Consider the following 18,765-nt stretch of genomic DNA (forward strand, 5'->3'; position numbering starts at 1 on the left):
TTCGGAGGTTTAGGAAGGAGCCAGGTGCCCGGATGCTGTGCCCACTCCGTGCACCTAGAAGGTCCAGTGAAGTCCGGAGGCTTGGTCCCCCGAGGGGGCAGCTGCGGGCCTGTGGTGGGAGGCCAGGCGTCCATGGTGTTGCCCTGGGGCCTCCGCCTCCAGCTGGCGCTGTGGCAGGGTCTTCCCTGGGAACTCTGGGTGGCCCGGGATGGGAGACACGGAGGTGAGCACAGGTGGCGGGCGGCAGCAGACCCCGGCCCCCCCACCCCGCCCGGGTGCTCCGAGCTCTCCGTCGGCGCGAACCCCGGGCAGACAGCCACGCTGCAGAAGCCTCGGGTGTGGGAGACGAAAACCGGCACCACACACCCGACAAAACCAGAAAACAGCTCCTCATAGGAAACGCAGGCCAAACAGAGATAAAAACTTCGAGCAAAGCTGTGTGTTGAACATCCCGAGAGATAAGAGGAGGTATTGCAGCCACGAATGCTATAAACTGCTTAATGCGAAAAGGAACATTCTGGAGGTGAAAACCAAGATCACGAGAGAGTTGGAGGCACCAGGGGCCCGAGCTGGAAATGCCACGGGAGGTCCGCAAGACTATGAGTCTTCAGAGAGCTGAACAGAGGACAGGGAGCTGGTTGGGGGGAGACCAGGGGAGAGTAGGGGTGACCGCCGAGCACCCCACACCCCATGCCTGTGTGTTAAGTGTCTCTGAAGCCTCGGGGGGACGAGGACAGAGAAACCCAGGGGGCCAGACCATCAGCGAAGTATGGGAGGAATGTTCCAGAAGCAAGGGGCCCAAGCAGCCAGATAGCAGGAGGCAGGGCCAGAAGGCATGGTGGCTAGGGACAGACGCGGAGCGAGGCGCCCTTGGGAGCCGCAGACACAGGAAGGTGCTGCAGGCCGGCCCGCGGGAGGGACGAAGGTCTAACGTCCAGGATGGCTCTGAAGTCTCTGGCCACACCCAGGGCAGTGGGACATTATCGCCAACGTGACAATGATCTCGTCAAACAGGAAAGAACTGACCTGCAAAGCCAACGAAAAGTGTATTTGGGGCCTTTGGGGAATTCTGATCTGGGAGACACAGATCCAGCAGGCAATGGAAATGTGCTGGGAGAGGGGAGGAGAGAGAGATTCTCTTCATTTTCCAAAGATTTTATTTATTTATCTGACAGAGATAGTGCGCACAAGCAGGGGGAGCTGCAGGCAGAGGGAGAGGGGGAAGCAGGCTCAGCAGGGAGCCCGAGTGGGGCTCGATCCCAGGACCCCGGGGTCATGACCTGAGCCGATGGAGCCGCCCAGGGGCTCAGAGAAAGAGTTTATAAAGGCAGAAACCACAGGCTTATTATGGAAGCCGTTTGAAAGGACTACGATTGGCGGAGGCAAAACTGATTCAGGTTGGTCCCCACAGGATAGGTCCCTCTGCTGGTCGCCGGGGCGGTGCTCAGCGAAACAAGCCTCACTCTGGGAAACGCAACACGACGTGGCCGTTTGTGGTTCGCACGGCCTCAAGTTCACCCTCATCCAGGGGTGGGCATGCAGGAGACCAACGTCCCTGGTGGCCTCTGCTGCCACCCCGACAGTCCTGACTTCATTTCAGATGTTTCTGTCCACGATCTCCAACACAGAGTCCGGAGTGAAACAACAGAGAGATTTCCAGAAATGCCTGTTCGCCACCTGTACTTCCCAAACACCCTTTTTCAGGAAGCTGCTGTGTGTGCGCGCGCGCGTGTGTGTGTGTGTCCTCAAAGGGAGAGAGCAGGCCAGGAAAGAGGAAGGTTTGGGGTATCCGGGACGCTGTCCTCGGCTGCCAAGGGCTACGGGGGCCCTAGGCTGGGCTTTGGACACCAAGACGCCTGCAGACAGGCTGGGCTGGCCGGGACCTGGGTGATGAGGTGCCTGCTGTCTCCTGTGAGCCCTGGGCCAGCTCGCGGTGCCTGCTGAAGTGCCCGACCCACGCTGGAGAGCTGGCGGTGGGCGGCGGCGTGCACAGAAGCCGGCTCAGCCTCGGAGAGGCTCTTGTCCACTCTCAGGGAGGCTGAGCCAGGCTGGCGCCTGGACACTGGTGGGCTCCGCTAGCCTTGCAGCCATGGACAGCCTGCGTGCCCCTTGCCCCGGTATTAGCACTGCTCTGTCGACTATACATAGGTGCCTTACATTTTAAAAATATGCCTGACATGCTTCACACAATGACTTAAATTTAAAAAAAAGGACAGAATTTTAGAACACACATACACGGGCTATGGACTTTGTTCTTTGTTTTTCCCTGACTCCCACACTGGGAAGGGTCCGCAGGCTTCTCTGCAGGGAGCGTGGAGGCTGGTCACGCCGGCCATTTACCGGCCAGGTAACTGCTGCAGGCAAGTCTCCTAGACCGCCGAGCCTCCCTCCATCTGTAAACAGGGGTCATAAAGACCTGTTCCCGCTTTGTGGGGTGCCAAGACTCGGGCCTGTGATGGTGGGCCTCAGTGACGAGTCACGTCCACTTTGGGGCAGTCCTGGGCTGGTCTAAGGAAGAGCCACCAGCCCCCAAGTCCCTGGAGCTGAAGTCAGCCAAGGCCATGGCCAGGCCTGGGGTAGGTAGGGCTGGTGCGGTTCGGGACCAAACTGAAGTCTCCAGCAGGCGAGACCAGGAGGTGGCAGTGGAGGTTGAGTTAAGCCTGGAGAACGGGTGGGACTTGCAGGAGGGCTTCCAGAGCCTGGGTGTGGGAAGCATCCACAGTAGGACAGGTGGTGGTGGGGGCACCCAGGGCCCATCTCAGGGCTGGGACCTCTGGGAGAGGGCTTTATGCTCCAGCTGACATTTGGCTCTTCTACTTTCGGGGCCAGTAGACCCAGACAAGCCATGAGCTTTCCGAATCTCACCTTTCTCAACTGTAAAATGGGTGCATGAGGTTGTCCCTCTGAAAAGGCTGGTGGTAAGAAAATGAAATGGACAGAAATCACTTGGTCAACCATAGGGCTGACCATCCCCAGCATTATTTGGATGCTGGGGGCAGCAGCCTGTATTCCCAGAAGTGGCCTATTTTCTGGGATGGGAGGCATACCGTGGACTTGGTCATGTTCTCCAGGGCCAGCTGCATGAATGATTTCTGCCAGGCCTCTTCCAGGGAGTTGCTGGCTTCAATGACTGCCTCCAGGACGTGGAAAAGCCGGAACTTGTGCCGGGAGGAGATCTGTGGGTGGCAAAGTGGGCAGAGGCTCAGGGACAGACTGGGTCTGGTCACACGGGGAGTTGGCTGCCAGTGTGGGGAGGCTGAGGAGGCCAAGGAAGCCAGAGGGGGAGGGCCCCAGTGGATGCACTTGGCCATTTGTCCAATAATCATTTAGTGAATATTTATTATGAGCAGGCCCTGAACTAGGTTCTACAGAGACAGATGAATAAAAGTTTGTCTCTACCTTCAGGAACTGTTATGGGATTTTAAAAACATTTTGCCTCTATAGTCAGTTCATTCATTCATTCACCCATTCATTAAAACTTAATCATATCTTCCCCCTAATTATCCATCCATCTACCAACCTATCCATCCATCCACCCATCCACCCACCCACCCATCCACCATCCAACCATCTATCCATCTATTCAACCATCCACCCCCATCTATCCATCCATCCACCCATCCCCATCCATCCATCCATCCATCCATCCACCCATCCACCTATCCATCTAACCATCTATCCATCCCTCTCTGCCACTTAATCACTCTGTGACTTTAGGCAGATCACTTTCCTTTCCTAAGTCTGTTTTCTTATCTATGGGGATCATAACATCTATATCATGAGACTATTCTGAGGATGGCCCACCTTCCTTCCTCCCCATTTAGCTCATTGGACATATGAGGAGATAAACTTGCCTCAAATAATTTAGCAGCACCAAAGAGCCAAGATTTGAACCAGCCTTGAGGTCTGGCCCTCCCCACTACTCCCCATGCAGACCCTCCAATGGCCCAAGCAGCTCCCACCTCTGGATTGTCTACCAAGTAGTCATGGATGGTTTCCAGCACCAGGTTGGGGGCTCTGTAAGCCATGCCTTTGATCTTCTTGATGATGTACTTCAGATGGAGGGGATCTGACCCATTCAGGTCGCGGAGCATCTTGAAGCAAATGGCTAAAGGAGATGGAAAAAGGTGTGGGGTGGAAGTGCTGTGGGAAGGTTATATTGTGCCAGCAGGGACAGGTGAGCAGGGAGGGGGTAGGGCCAAGGAATGGGAAATAGTGTTCTGAAAATGAGGACTAAAGAACCATACACAGTGGGAATTCCTGGGCCACCTAACTATCCAAACAGTCCTCCTGGAGTTCGAGATAGGGTAGGAAGCAGGAATGCATGCAGGTTTCACACCCTTATATACCCATGTATATTTCTATCCATTTGTTGATTATACCACTTTTTCATGCCTCCATTTATCCAATCATCTATCATCTACCTATCCATTGATCCATTTGTCCATCCACCCACACATTCCTCCATATGTCTGTTTGTACATCATTTCATCTATTCATTCACTTCTCTGTCCATCCTTACACTCACGCACCAATCCATGCAGTAATAAATGCATCTAGCTGTCCATCATATGCTCATAAATTTATCTACCCACCTGTCCATCCACCCACCCATTCATAAATTTATCCATCTATCCATCCATCCATCACTCATCCACTCAAATTAGCCATCCATCCCTCTGTCCCTCCATCTATCCATTCCTTCACCTCTTCACCCTCCATTTAGTCATTCAACATTCAATGATGTTCCTTCTCTGTGGTCATAGCACTGTGAATGAGGCCTCAAAGAGGAGTCAGGACCCAGCTCAGTTCTGAGGGAGCCTTCAGCCATGGGAGCCCTACCCAATATCAGTGGATTTGGTTCTGTAGTTGTATAGAATGCCCTGGGCACACAGAGAGGGGAGGGGCAATACATCCCAAAAAAGATGGCCATTCAGGACTGGCTACTCAGAGGAGGTGGCAATTTAACTTTGCCTAGAAGGATGAAGGCAAGTCATCCTTTGAATGAGGGGAACAGCATTCCTGTGAGAGGGTCAGGCCTAGGTTGAGGTCCTAAGGTGTGAAGAGGTGTGGTAAGAAAGTGAAAGATGAGGTGTGAGGGAGGGAATTTTGGGGCTTTGGATGGTGCCTCAGGAGGCATGAAGAGGCCAAAGAGGTTGTATAGGGTTCATTGCTGAAAGCCTCATTATGTCTACAAGGTCCTTGACATCTATAAGGTCTCGGGGTGGGGTAGGGGGTGGTAGATTCCCTCTGGCCCTCATTCCCCAGGACTTTTTTGAGTGGAGGGACCTGATGGAGTCTGTTACTGACCACCCATCTCTACCTTGCAGAGTCCCAGGGCTGGTGATCACCTGCATTGTAGGCTTCCTCCATGAACATCTTGTGCTCCTTGGGCATCAGAGCAGCCTGGCTGCTCCGTGACTTGCAGAGAAGAATGGTGGTGGGGTGTGCCTGTTTGTCCCTGTGAGCAGGGTCCTGAGGTACCTTCATACAAGACAGGTCCTTCATGGATCTGGAGATAGGGGAGGAGATTCTGAAATGGAAAAGAAGTCCAGGGTGTACATATCTGGGCACCTTTGTGTGCATTCATGAATGCAAGTCCAGTAGACACTGAGAGCCATGTTGGTCAGGATCAGGCTTGGTAACATGCTTTGGTGTGTCTGTCCTTCTATTTAATAGTCTGGCTGAATTCCAAGGGGGGGAGAGTAAAGAGGGAGTCTGGAGGGGATGCCATTAAGTAGGCAGCATTGCCTGTGGGCCTGGAGAGGCCTGGCTTCCCAGCAAGGGCTGGTGGCATAGACGTGGCTGGCAGGACCAGGAGGGCTCCAGGTATGGCATCCCCAGCTCTAGCTCTTGCACTGACCTGGAGGAGCCTGTCTTTTCAGGGCCACACATGAGATTGCCCTGGCTACTCAGAGGTCACTGAGGAGCCTTTGAGGGAGATCCAAGAGTTGTGGGAGCAGGAGCCATGAAAATGGATCCACTGGACCATAACTCCATCTGTGCTCCACAGTCCACCAGCCTGGTCCTTGAGAACAATTACATGTGTGTGATGGAGACACTGAGAAGAACTATGTGGCAGGGACAAGGAAATGACATCTGCTCCTTGAAACTGGTTTCTTCCTACTTCTGCTTCCCCTCCTCTTCTTCTGCAAATATGGGGATAGGAATCCCTCAGACTGTGCCCATTGCCAAAGTGGTCCAAAAAAGGAGGCATTCTTCATTTAGGGGGTGGTGACAACTTCTTGGATCCTCCTGGCAGGATTGGGTTCTACTCTACACTCTGGGACCTCATTTCTTGTTCACTCTCAGTTCCTGGTTCCCAAGTACTGACCACAGTCATGGTGTGTCCTTTCTAGCTGTTAAGGATATAATAAGGACATAAGGATATCTAATGTTTGATATTAGTGGGTTTGTATATTTTTTTCTCAATTTTTGAGTCATTTAAGGCAGGAGGGGGGATCTAGTCCTTGTTGTTCCATCTTGGAGGGAAGCCCTGGTGTTGTTTTCATCATCTTCAGGACTTTGGGTTTTTCCTGGGTGCAGTGAGGAACCATAGAGGGTTCTGAGTGACATGATCTGACATACATTTCTTATGTGGTAGAACAAATTAATGGATAAATGTTAAGAGACGAACCACCTTCTGATATACCACATAATGTACCTATTGAATTTGTTCATGGTTTGTTGTCTTGCTCACATCAAATGAAAAATTATCAGGCACACATGGCAGCAAGAAAATATGACCCCTAAGTAGGAGAAAAAAAAGTAATTGATCAAAAACGACACAGAAATGACACAAATGATAGAATTAGTAGATAAGGACATTAAATGTTATTGTAACAATATTCAACATGTTCAGCATGATGGATTAAAACATAAGCTTCGTAAGGAGAGACATGGAAAGAAAACAAAATGAAGAATACAACGTTTGAGATTAATACACTGGATGAGTTTAAGGGCAGATTAGACACAGTAGAAGCAAAGATCAGCGAACTTGAAGACACTACAGCAGGAACTATCAAAAAATGGAACACAAATAGAAAAAAAGGCTGGAAAAAATGGAACAGAGCAGCAGTAAATTGTAGAACAATCTCAAAGGGCATAGTGTGTGTGTAATGTGAATCCTCATGGGGGAAGAAGGGGGAAAGAATATAATATTTGAAGAAATAATATCTGAGGTTTCTAAATTAATAAAAACTAAAAATCCCACGAATCCAAGAAACTCAATGAACCTCAAGTGAAAGAAACATAAAGAAAACTATACAAAATGATCTTGAAATAAAATTGCCTAAAGCCAATGCTTAGAGAAAATCTTAAGAAAGAAAGCCAGAGGAAAAAGGTGGATTATAGGCAAAAGTTTAAGACAAGAGCAAGAGTATAGTTATAGTCAGAAATAATGCAAGCCAGGAGAAATGGAGCAACATTTTAAAGCACTAAGAGGAAAAAAAATACCTGGCAAACTAGAATTCTACACACAGAGAAAAAAATTTAAAAAATTGACAGTAAAACCAAGCCTTTATCATATGCACTAAACCTGAAAGAATTTATAATCAGCAGATCTGCACCATAAGAAATGTTTGTGGAAGTCTGTCAGAGAAGGAAAATAATACCAGATGGAAATATGGAAATTCTTTTCTTACACAGAAGAATAAAGAGCAGTGGAAATGGTAAATATGTAGGCGAATGTAAAATATTTCTCCTGATTGTTCAAGTTTAAAGTAAAAATAACAATGCTTTGTAGGGCCTAAGCAAATATAGAAGTAAAATGTATGTCAACAGTCCCATAAAGGCCAGCAGAGGGAAATGGAAATAAGATGTTGTAAGATTCTTACACTATAAGTAAAGTAGCATAACATCATTTGAACGTAGACTGAGATATGGTAAACTTGTAAACTATAAGCCCTAAAGCAATCACTAAAAAAATCAAAGAGTAAACTAAAATATATATAGCTAATAGGTCAACAAAAGATATAGAGGAAAAGAGAAGCAAACAGAAGAAGAAACAAAGTGAAAATAAATTGCAAGGTGGTAGATTAAAACCAAATTATATCAATAGTCACATTAAATGTAAATGATTTAAATATCTCAATCAAATAGCAGAGAGTGTCAAATCGAATAAAAAATCAAGACCCGAGTATAACCTACCTATAAGGTATATGCTGGAAATGGAAGAGACACAAATAAATGAAAAATAAAGGATGAAAATGATATACCATGCTAACAATAATCTGAAGAGAATTAGAGTGGCTATATTAATGTCAGATAAAGTATAATTGGGTACTAATAACATAACCAGGGATAAAGAGAATGAATTCATAATGATAAAGGCTTCATTTTACCAAGATGACTTACAATTCTAAATGTTCATGTACCTAACAACAGAGCTTCAAAATATATAAAACAAAAAAAGATAGAACTCAAAGGAGAGATAATTGAAGAATAGTTGGATCATAGTTGAAGATTTCAGCATCCCTCTGTCAGTAATTGATAGAGCAAGAAGATAGATAATCGTTAAGGATATAAAAGATTTGAACAGTACCCTTAGCAAATGGAATCTAATTGGCATTTACAAAACTCTCCATTTAACAACAGAAGAACACACATTCTTTTCAAGTGGATGTGGAACATCTACCAAGATAGATCATGTTCTTGGGCCATAAAATAGTCTCAGTAAGTTTAAAAGGATTCAGATCAAACAAAGCATACACTTTGACCACAATATAATTAAAGTAGAAATGAATCACAGATAGATAGATGGGAAATCCCAAGTATTTTGAAACTAAATAACAATTTTAAATAATGCATGAGTCAAGAAGAAATTGAAAGTTAAAAAGTATTTTGAACTGAATGAAAATGAAAACACAATATATAAAAAATACATGAGATGCAGCTAAAGCAGTGCTTTGAGGGAAATTTATAGCATGAAAACCTATAGCATTAGAAAAGAATAGAGGTCTGAAAAACTTAAAAACTAGGGTGAAAGGGGCATATGAAGCCCAAAGAAATAAAATGATAAAAAGTAGAGCAGAAATCAATGAATAGAAAACAGAAAAACAATAGAGAAACATCAGTGAAACCAAAAGCTGACTCTTTGAAGAGATGACTGCATTTGACAAACCTCTATCAAGCTTTATTAGGCCAAAAAGGAAGAAGACACAAATTATTAATATCAAGAGTGAGGATGGGTACATCATTAAAGATCCAGCTTACAGACATTAAAAGGATATGAAAGCATATTATGAACAACTCTATACTAATAAATCTGACAACCCAGATAAAATGGATGAGTTCCTTGATCATAAAATCCAAAGCTTAAAATTAAAAAGAACTAAAAAACCAGAGTAGCCCTTTGTCTACGATTAACATTCGGTTTGTAGTTGAAGGCCTTCCCTCAAAGAAAACTTTAGGCCCTGGTGGCTTTACTCTTAAACTCTACCAAGTATTTAAGGAAGAATTGGTATCAATGCTATAAAACTCGTGTAGAAAATTAAAGAGGAGGGAACGCCTCCTAGCTCATTCAGTGAGGTGAGCCTTAGTACTTGATACCAAAACCAAAGAAATTCTTAATCTAAGAATCCAAAATATATAGACATGCACATCTACCATGACTAGGTGGGCCTTATCCTGGGCATGCAAGGCTGGTCAACTTTTGAAAATCAGTGTAACTCACCATATTGGAAGATGAAAGAAGAAAATCATATAATTACCTCAGTAGATGCAGAGAAAGCATAGGCAAAGAAAACAAAATTCAACATCTATTCACGATAGAGACAAGAATGAAAAGAACTTGCTTAACTTGATAAGAAGCATCCACAAAAATCCTACAGCTAATGTCATACTTTGTGGTGAAGACATCCATGTTTTCCCCACATCATTGGGAATGAGGGAAGGATGGATGTCTGTTCTCACCACTTCTATTCAACCTGGTACTGAGGGCTCAGTCAATACAAACAGGTAAGAAAAGAAATTAGAAGAGTGTAGACTGGGGCAGCCTGGGTGGCTCAGCGGTTTAGCGCTGCCTTCAGCCCAGGGCCTGATCCTGGAGACCCGGGATCGAGTCCTGCATCGGGCTCCCTGCATGGAGCCTGCTTCTCCCTCTGCCTGTGTCTCTAGCCCCCGCTCTCTCTCTGTGTCTCTCATGAATAAATAAATAAAAAATCTTTTAAAAAAAAGTGTGCAGACTGGAAAGGAAGAAATAAGCTATCTTAACTTAGGATGTTATCACCTAGTTAAAAAATTCCAAAGAACCTACAAATAAGCTACTAGAACTGAACAGTGAGTCCAGCAAATTTGTGAAAATAAAGTCAGGATACAATAATCAGTCATGTTTCTCTATACTAGCCCTGAGCAACTGGGAATCGAAATTAAAATGGTGCCATATACAGTAGCATTAAAGATCACGAGATATTTAGGTACACATCTAGCAAATAATTGCAAGGTCTGAGAACTGTAAAATATAAAATTAGCAATGAAAGTAATCAAGAAGACTTCAACAAGTGGAAAGATATATCATGTTCAACAATATTGTTATGATGTCAGTTTTGTCAAAATTTATCTAAATATTCAATGCGAAAAAGACTCACATGTACAAGACCAGCTGATTTTTTTTAAAGTCAGAGCTCTATTCATTTAATTTAATTTAATTTTTAAAAGTAGTCTCCACATCCAATGTGGGACTTGAACTCACAACCCTGAGATCGAGAGTCACATGTTCTATGGACTGAGCCAGCCAGGGGCCCCAAGGTCAACTGGGTCTTGATAAAAGTGCAAAAGTGATTCAACTAAGAAAATGTATTCGACAAATGGTGTGCAATAATTGGAGGTACACATGCAAAAATGCTCAATTTATCCTTCACACTCTATACAAAAATTAACTCAAGATGGATCACAGACCTAAAAGTAAAACCTAGAGTTCTAAATTTCTAGAAGGAAATGTAGGAGAAAATGTTTGTGATCTTGGGTTAGACAAAGATTTCTTAGATGTGACACGAAAAAGCATAATCCATAGGAAAAAAAACGTTAAATTGGATCTCATCAAAATTAAGAACTTCTGCTTCTTTTTGAAAAACAAAAATTTAATTTAGATTCATTTTGCCAACATAAAGTATAACACCCAGTGCTCATCTCATCGCGGAGGCATGCGCACTCCTTAATGCCCGTCACCTCGTTACCCCATCCCCCCACCCAAGAATTTCTGCTTCTTGAAAGACGTCTAGAAAAAAAATGAAAAGATAAGCTGTGGACTTGGAGGAAATACTTGCAAGTCCCATATACGATGCAGATCTGTATCCGGGATGTATAAAGAACTCACGAAACCAAACAAAAACTCAAACACAAGCACAAACAATCTAACAAAATACAAAAGATTTGAACAGACGTTCCACCGAAGGAGATAATCCGATGGCAAATAAGCACCTAACCAGTGCTCCCTGTCATTGCTCATGAGGGAGACAAGTCAAAACCAAAGTGGGATAAGACCACACATCTCCTAGAATGGCTAAAAGTGAAGAAAAACCTGGAAATACTACGCGCGGGTGGGTAATCGGGCCTCTCGCAGGGCTGGTGAGGATGCGGGAAGTGGTGCGGCACTTTCTTGGGAGGTCACACATACGCTCACGACCCCACGCTGCCGCTCCACTCCTCGATGTGCGCTCAGGTGACCTAACAACCCACGTTCACACAAAATCTGTACGCGAGCATTTGTTATCGGCTCTGTGTGTGGGACAGCCCCACGCCGAAGAAACACACGTGTCCTCTGGCACCTGCATCAACTGTGTATTATACCCACGGAAGTACTGACCGGACCAGCAACGAAAAAAAGAAATGAATCGCTGAGAAACAGGACGGCGGCGATGGTCCGCATCATGCGCCACGTGAGCGAAACCAGGCCCTGAAAGCCCCTCGCCGTGTCGCCCCATCTTTCTGACTCTCTCTGAAGAAGGTCACATGCGACAGGAAACCGGTGAGCAGTCCCCTTCCTGGGGACAGGAAGCTGGGGGGGAGGGCTGGCCGCAAGGGGCATGGGGGACCCCGGGGAGCTAGACCTGTTTCAGATCTTTGCATGTGGTGGCGGGTTCACGGCTGTGTGACGTTGTCCAGGCTCTGCACGGCCGTCCACTACACACGGTGACTCTTACTGCGCGTAAATTATACCGTCACGGAGAAGAAAGCAGGGTATCTAGGAACAGAGGTGATTTCACCCCCTCTCTGGCCTCATTTCCTCCTGCCTTCTCTTGCTGACGCCATTCCGGCCCCAGTGAGCTCCTGCTGCCCCCCCCCCCCCAGCCCCCGCCAACCACTAGGAGCGTTTCTGCCTCAGGACCTTTGTGCTGGCGGGCCCTTGAGTCTGGGCGACGTCCTTCCTCCGGATAGCTCCTTGGCTCAGTTTCTCACCTCCTTCCAGTCTTGGCTCAGTCACTACCTCCTAGACGAACTTATTTAAGATTGCAGCCTGCCCCTCGCCCTGCCTCTCCACCCCCTGCCCCTCTCTGTTTTTCCCACATCACTCTTAACCTTGTAACATTTTACAACTTACTTTATTGCATCTACTGCTGATTGGCGGTCTGCCCCCCTCGGAGGTAGCCCCCCCGGGCAGGGTCTCTAGGTCTTGTCTCGGGCCTATGATGGAGCCTGGCACACCCAGCAGGCGCTCAGCAAACATTTGTGGGATGATTGGTAGAGCGATGTATCAAAGCAACAGTCCGTCCATCCCGATCCCTGTGGCAGCCGCCAGCTCTCCCCCCGCAGCCCCCTCGCCAGGCTCCAGCTGCCCAGGCCTGTCCCCCTTGACTGGTCGGCCTTTGCTCTGAGGGGTCCGCTGCCCAGAGCATGGGTCCTTTCTCTTCCTCTCGCCCTGTCCCTTCAGGGCAGCGCACAGACGCCCACCCTTTAGCCTCCTGGACTTGGCAGGAGTGTCCCGGGGCTGGGGATGCCTCCCCTGGACTCCCCGGCTGACTGGCTCCCTTGCACTCTGGTGTCACTGCTGACCCACCCTCTGGACCTTTTCCTCCCCACGTGTCCCTGGGGATGTGCCGTCTGTCGCTGGGTCCCCAACACGTCCCGGGGCAGCTATCAGTGAGGGTCTGCAGAAGGAACGCGTGCGCGGGTGAGTCTGAGGCACGGGGGGGGGGGGTTTCCTCAGGCAGTGAGACCCTCCTCCTCCCGTCCTCCCGTCCTCCCATCCTCCTGAGCTGTTGCTGGCAGTCCTGCTTCCTCCAGCTCCCTTCCCAGATGGCATTCACACTCACTCCATCCCATAGCCATGCCCAAGCCGAGGACCCTCCCCGCCATCTGCCTCTGTGGGAGCCCGTGACCGGATGGCCAAGCAGGGGACCCTCCCGGGGTTGCCAGGGATGTTGCATTTCCCCACTCGGCCAGCCCGGCCTCAGCAGGCCCGCAGGGTCTGGGGCATGTGTTGGGATGACAGCGTTTACAGGGTGTCGGGGCAGAGACGGGCTGGCCTTGGCCGGGGGTGGCTGCGGAGCCCTCCGCAGAGCGCAGGGCAGCCTCGGCCCTTCCTGCTGTCATCCCCTCGGTGAGCACTTATTAAATGCTTCTGTGTGCCAGGCACTGCTCCGGGCCCTGGGGGCCGTCTGAACGAAACACACAGAACACCCTTCCTCGTCGTGCTCGCGTTCTGGGGCGGAGGCGATGGGCAGACCCTGTGAGATGGAGAAGCTGAGCAGGGACAGGGTTTGCACAAGCTGTGGGGCTGTGCTAGACGAGCCTGGGCGGGGAGCCCCAGCCAGTGGGGTGCCTGGTGTGGGGGCGCTGGGTGGGAGGAGGATGAGCGCTGTGTGGACGGAGGCCTTCAGGGAAGGGGGCCCTTGCCCCGGCTGCATAGACCGTCCTGCCGGAGAGCGATGGGGGCCCCTCTCATCCCCTCACCTCCCACCCTCCGCCCCCACCTCATCATATTCCACGCGGTCCTCGCACACCCACCCCACGCTGTGCGGAGACCCAGACAGGCCCAGTGACCTGTCCCAAGATGGTGGGATGGTGGGATGGTGGCTGGCGGGGCTCAGGGCACACTTGAACCTTCCTACCGCCTCGCACAAACCAGCCACTTCCCTGCCGCTCCCAGGAAGCGAGGCCTTTCCGACGGAGGCTGGCTGCTGCCACGGGTTGGGGCCCGGCTCCCCTCCGCATGCAGGGGGGACCTCGGGCTGCTCAGTGTCACCCGCAAGCACTTGGCCCCGTATCCTGCCCTAAAATGGCATCCTAGCCCTCTGACGACCAAAACTGAATATATTTTTAAATACAGAAAAACGACAGAAGCATAGTCAAGCAAACAGCTGCAGAGGGGAGCGTTTTCTCGCCTTAGAAGTGATGATCCAAGATGTGGCAAAGGAGGAGACGGGCCTGACAACACACACATGGAGGCAACTGCGCGCAGATCAAAATAACTGAGTTCAAAGCAGGTACGAAGCTGCTCCTTCTGGAACAGCCCGCCACGATGGGCGCCCCTCACGGGAATCCTGCTCCGGAACCCGCCGGGGATAGTCGGGAGAGCCGGGCCCGCCCCGGGGGCCCACGGAGGGTGCCCGGGGTGGGGGGGGTTCTGAGCTGGCAGGGGAGGGCGCCTGCCGGCCTCTGACCTGCACCCCCACCGGCCTCCCCGGGGCCCAGGCAGGTGGAGCTGCCCGACGGCCGAGGGGCGCCTTCCTCAGGATGTGCCCGTCTTTGCACTACTGTCCATTCCGCAGATAGGAAGCTGAGGCTCAGGGAAGCAGGGGGATAGTGTCAGCCCAGCTTCCCCGTCCCCTCCTTCACGCCTGCAGTGTGGACAGGGCCAGGGACACACGGCCACCCCCCACCCCCAGGCCACACCAGCAGTGGTATTGAATGCAATGCCGTCCCTCCCAGCCTCCTCTCCACCAAGCAAAGGGCTGCCACGTGGGGCTCAACCCCAGGGACTCCTCCTTCCTTGGCTCAGGGCCTGGGCTCAGCCCCCAGATGCGCCCCCGGGGGTGCCCCTCGCTGCCCTGCAGGGAGGTGCTCTCCTGAAAGACAGAGAAGCCAGGGTACCTGTGGGAAGCAGGGCATGGGGCATCCCCTTCTGGGTTCCCACGTGTTCCAGCCTGGCGCTGGGCTGCCCTGGGGTTCTGGGACATGGCTGATGACGTCCTATCAGCCGTGGTGTCGCTCTGTGACTTTTCAGAATGCTGCCCGTCCATGTTGGGATACCTTTGGAGAACCCACAGGCCCCAGGAGTGAGCTCTGTCCTGGGTGGGGCAGCCCTATCTCCGGGTGTCCCCCTCCCCCGCCCCGGCCAGCCTTGACCTCACCCCTGAGGTCACAATGGTCCCAGTGCCCGTGGGCTTCCCAGGGCCAGTGCTGTGGACCTGGGCCCTGTTCTGGGCACAGTCCCTGCGTGTACCTGCATTCTGCATGTGACCTCGGGCTCGGCCCCTCTGTCTCTGGCTTCCGAGGGACCCTGAGACCCCCAGGCCCAGCTGCCCCAAGCCTGGATTCCTGACCTAAGAAACTGTGAGGTAGTAAATGTGTGTTGTTTGAAGCCACTGGGTCTCAGGGTCATTTGTTACCCAGCAACGGATAACCAGCCCATGTTCTGTTCCAGGGAGAGTGGGAATTAGGTTATGGCCTCCCATCACCCGGCGCCACAGTCCAGCTGCAAGGCCGTGGAGAGAGCGGGGTCCCAGCACGGCCCCTTGTCACCATACTCGGCTGCTGGAAGCCCTACGGGTGGGGCTCCCCTTGGAGCGAGGGACTGCTGGGACGCTGACCAGCCACCTCCAGCCCCAGGCGTGGCTCCCCCTGCCCAGCCGGCCCCCGGGCTCAAGCCCCTGCAGCCACACGGTGCATGCAGCCCTGCACCCCGGAAACAGCCATGTGTCTGCGACCAGGGCCCTGCTGGGGGAGGCCTCATAGACGACAGACAGCCCCCGCTCACCCCTGAGGCCGTGGGCATCCCCCGGGGTTCAGACTCCAGCTCTGGGACTGACTTGTCTGAAGCTGTGAGCTTTGCCCAAACCGGGCTGACTGTGCCCTCCTCCCCCCAGGGGCTTCGGGTTTTCTGTGAGATGTGTTCGGTGCACAACAGAGCCCGGATTCCCCCCAAGGCCCAGAGCTGAAGCTCTGAAATGGGAAGGGTCTTGCTGGAAACCCTGAGCCTCACTGGCTCCCTCCCAGAGCCCCGAAGGGCGGAGAACTAGGCCCATGCGCTCGTTTGTGAGGGCAGGTGCCTGGAAAGCCGGACCCTGCAAAGCTGCCAGGCAGGTGTTTGGGGGGGCGGGCGCCCCTTCTCTGAGACTCATCCTCTGATGCCTCTGGAGTGTGCCTGGGGCACCTGGTGGCCTTGGCCAGGGGTGTGCTGCAGCTGCCCTCTCAAAGGCTCTCATGTCTGTTCCCAAATTTCCAGGAATCTTGAGAGCTGGTTGTTAAGCACAGCCACAGAAGCTCACCACGAAATGCGTTGTATGACAAACAGGTGACACATACCCCGAACTCATCACTTCCGGATCATTCGACTAGATTTCACTGTGCCCTAGGGGTTATTGACAGCCAGGGATCTGTCTGCGGGGAGCCATCCTGCACCTCTGTGGGACTCTGCACTGCAGGGATGCCCGTGGCAGGAGATTAGCCCCAGCGGGGGGACCCCATGGCCGCCCATGAGGCACAAGTGGGGCCCCCCTTTCTCTTCAGAGAGCTCCCTTGTAGATGTTTGCCAGGCTGGTTGCGCAGCATGGGCCAACCCGTGTCTCCCCCACTTGGGAATTTGCAACTGGGGCCAAGACTAGACCTTGGGGTTGGGAGGGGGGCCCCTAGGGCTGCCCATCCCCCTTTAAGGGTCCAGGCAGGGGGGAGGCGACAGAGGAGGGGACAAGCCTGGGGCCCTGCAGATTCTGGCCCCTTTGGGCCTTTGCGGGTTCCGGCCACGCCCTGGGCTAATCCACTTTTCTGCAGCCTCCTCTCTGAGGGAGAACCTTCCGGCAAGCCCTGGCCAGGTACGATGAAGGAGCCGCTTCCGAGGGGGCACACTCCGGTCCCTGCAGGTTCAGGCCAGACTAGATGCCTGGGAATTTGATCTTCACACCGGGGCGGTGGGAATGGATGAGCCTCCCTGTGGACCCTCCTCTGCTCTGGGGGACGCGGGGAGGTCACGGGCTGTGACCTGGGAGCTGACATCTGTCCCTCTCCCCACTGCTCACCACCAACATGGCCAGCTGTCAGGGTCGAACTGCTGCCGGCTGGGTCATGCCTGGTGCCCCTGCTGAGACCCAGGGCATCCTTGCACCAGGGGCACCGCCTCTGAGGGATGCGGGCTCCCTGCCTGGGAGCGCTCGCCACCCCGGACGGGGCTGAAGCCCAGAGAGGGGAGGTGGGCGGGAGGTCACACAGGGTCGGGGTGCCCCGTGGACCCTCACGCCACTCCTAGGGGGCAGGCGGGGCTGGCAGGGAGGTGCCCGCCTGTCCCTCCCCATGTGGCCGGCAGATGGCGCTGTGGGCCCAGGCAGGCCTCCGGCCACTTCATCCCTGCAGCCCTCCCCACCCCGCAGCCCTCCCTGCCCAGAAGGCGTTTGGGGAGGGGGCCCTGGGCAACCTGGGGCTGCTGACCCCACTGCCCACGGGGAGGCGGGTGCTGCGGGCCAGCGCCAGCTCGCTCCCCGCTCGACGCCTCTGCGCAGGGTCCCTCCAGCTCCACCCTTGCGAGGGACCACGCCAGGGGATGCTGCTACTGCCCCAGGGCAGGGGGGGGGGCACCTGCCACCAGGCCTCCCTCTACCCGCACCCCCTCCTGCTCCGGGCTGCAGCCAGGTCAGCCCCTGGGGCCTTGAGCGGTGCCTTCCCCTGGAATGCCCTTGACAAAGACTCTCTGCTTGGTCAAGCTCCGGAACCTTCTTCTGGGCCCAGCTGCGCCCTCTTATGACGTCCAGTTTTAGCAAGAAGCCCCCCACCCGAAGGCCCCCCACCTCTGATCAGTGTCCTCATCCCCCCACCACGCTGGACCCTAGAGCGACCCCAGAGCCCTGGTCTCTGCACCTGTTATGATAGCTCCCCTTCCAATAAATCCCTCTCACCCTCTTCAACAAGTGTCATCCTATTGTTTTAACACCCAGTCCCTCCCCACCACACCCCTGCTTTCGTAGGGAAACTCTTTGCACTCCCCTATTTGCCCTCAGGCCCCCCCCCCCCCGCCCCCGTCACCTCCCCACCTCCCCAATGAGGCCACCCCTGCTTTCCCTGGGCTCCCATAGCATTTATTCATATTTATTCAGCGTGAACTCTCCCAGTGCAGGCTCCTGCTGGGCCCCCAGGGGGGAGGGAGGGGGGGAAGGGAGGGGGAGGCGGGGTAGTGACAGCAGGTGCCTCGCAGACAAGTTCCCTCCGGAGGACCGGAGGACCTGGAGGACCGTGCCCCAGGAGACAAGGGGCCCCATCTGACCCCCTGACCTCTCATATTGCTTAAACGCATGGAGTACGACGAGCCTCAGGGGGCTTCGTAAGCAGGGCCGGGATCCCACCCAGGCTGGGGCTCTGGGACCTCTCGCTGCTGCTCCCCCTTCTGGGCCTTGGGCTCCGTGGCTCTACTTCCGGCCCCAGCACTTCCTACATCAGGGCGGGCGCCACCCCTTCCCTGAGCCTCCTGTGGGCGCGGGTGAGGGCGTCTGCCTGCCTGCAGGCCCCTGCGGTGCAGCCCGTGGCCCCCGGTCAGTTGGGTGCTGGCAGCCCACCCAGGCTCACTCTGCTCCGTCCACGCACACACTCGTCCGCCCCGGGCTCCAGCACCTGTCACTGCTC

The 18,765-nt window shown here is 52.5% G+C and overlaps 1 protein-coding gene and 1 long non-coding RNA gene across 6 annotated transcripts in view; one reads left to right on the plus strand and one right to left on the minus strand.

Annotated features, from left to right (window-relative positions):
- LOC144283399 (maestro heat-like repeat family member 5) overlaps positions 1-15,274 on the minus strand; it is a 69,789-nt gene extending 54,515 nt beyond the window's left edge. For all 4 annotated transcript variants that reach the window (XM_077847447.1, XM_077847446.1, XM_077847448.1 and 1 more), the window contains exons 1-4: positions 15,031-15,274; positions 5,352-5,533; positions 3,963-4,108; positions 3,048-3,176 (exon numbers count right to left, since the gene is read on the minus strand). In XM_077847447.1, coding sequence (XP_077703573.1) covers positions 3,048-3,176; positions 3,963-4,108; positions 5,352-5,533; positions 15,031-15,179 — 606 coding nt within the window. In that variant the 5' untranslated portion in view covers positions 15,180-15,274. The remainder of the gene's footprint in view (positions 1-3,047; positions 3,177-3,962; positions 4,109-5,351; positions 5,534-15,030) is intronic.
- Positions 15,076-18,032, plus strand: LOC144283401 (uncharacterized). Of its 2 annotated transcripts, XR_013351965.1 has the most exons (5): positions 15,076-15,497; positions 15,584-15,708; positions 16,385-16,453; positions 16,930-16,970; positions 17,853-18,032. It is a non-coding gene; the product is annotated as an uncharacterized LOC144283401 (long non-coding RNA). The 2 variants fall into 2 exon arrangements; XR_013351964.1 differs by lacking the exon at positions 17,853-18,032 and having other exon boundaries at positions 16,930-17,449.
- The last annotated feature ends 733 nt before the right edge of the window (positions 18,033-18,765 follow it).

This window comes from Canis aureus, chromosome 14, assembly GCF_053574225.1.
Source record: "Canis aureus isolate CA01 chromosome 14, VMU_Caureus_v.1.0, whole genome shotgun sequence".
NCBI classification, from domain to species: domain Eukaryota; kingdom Metazoa; phylum Chordata; class Mammalia; order Carnivora; family Canidae; genus Canis; species Canis aureus.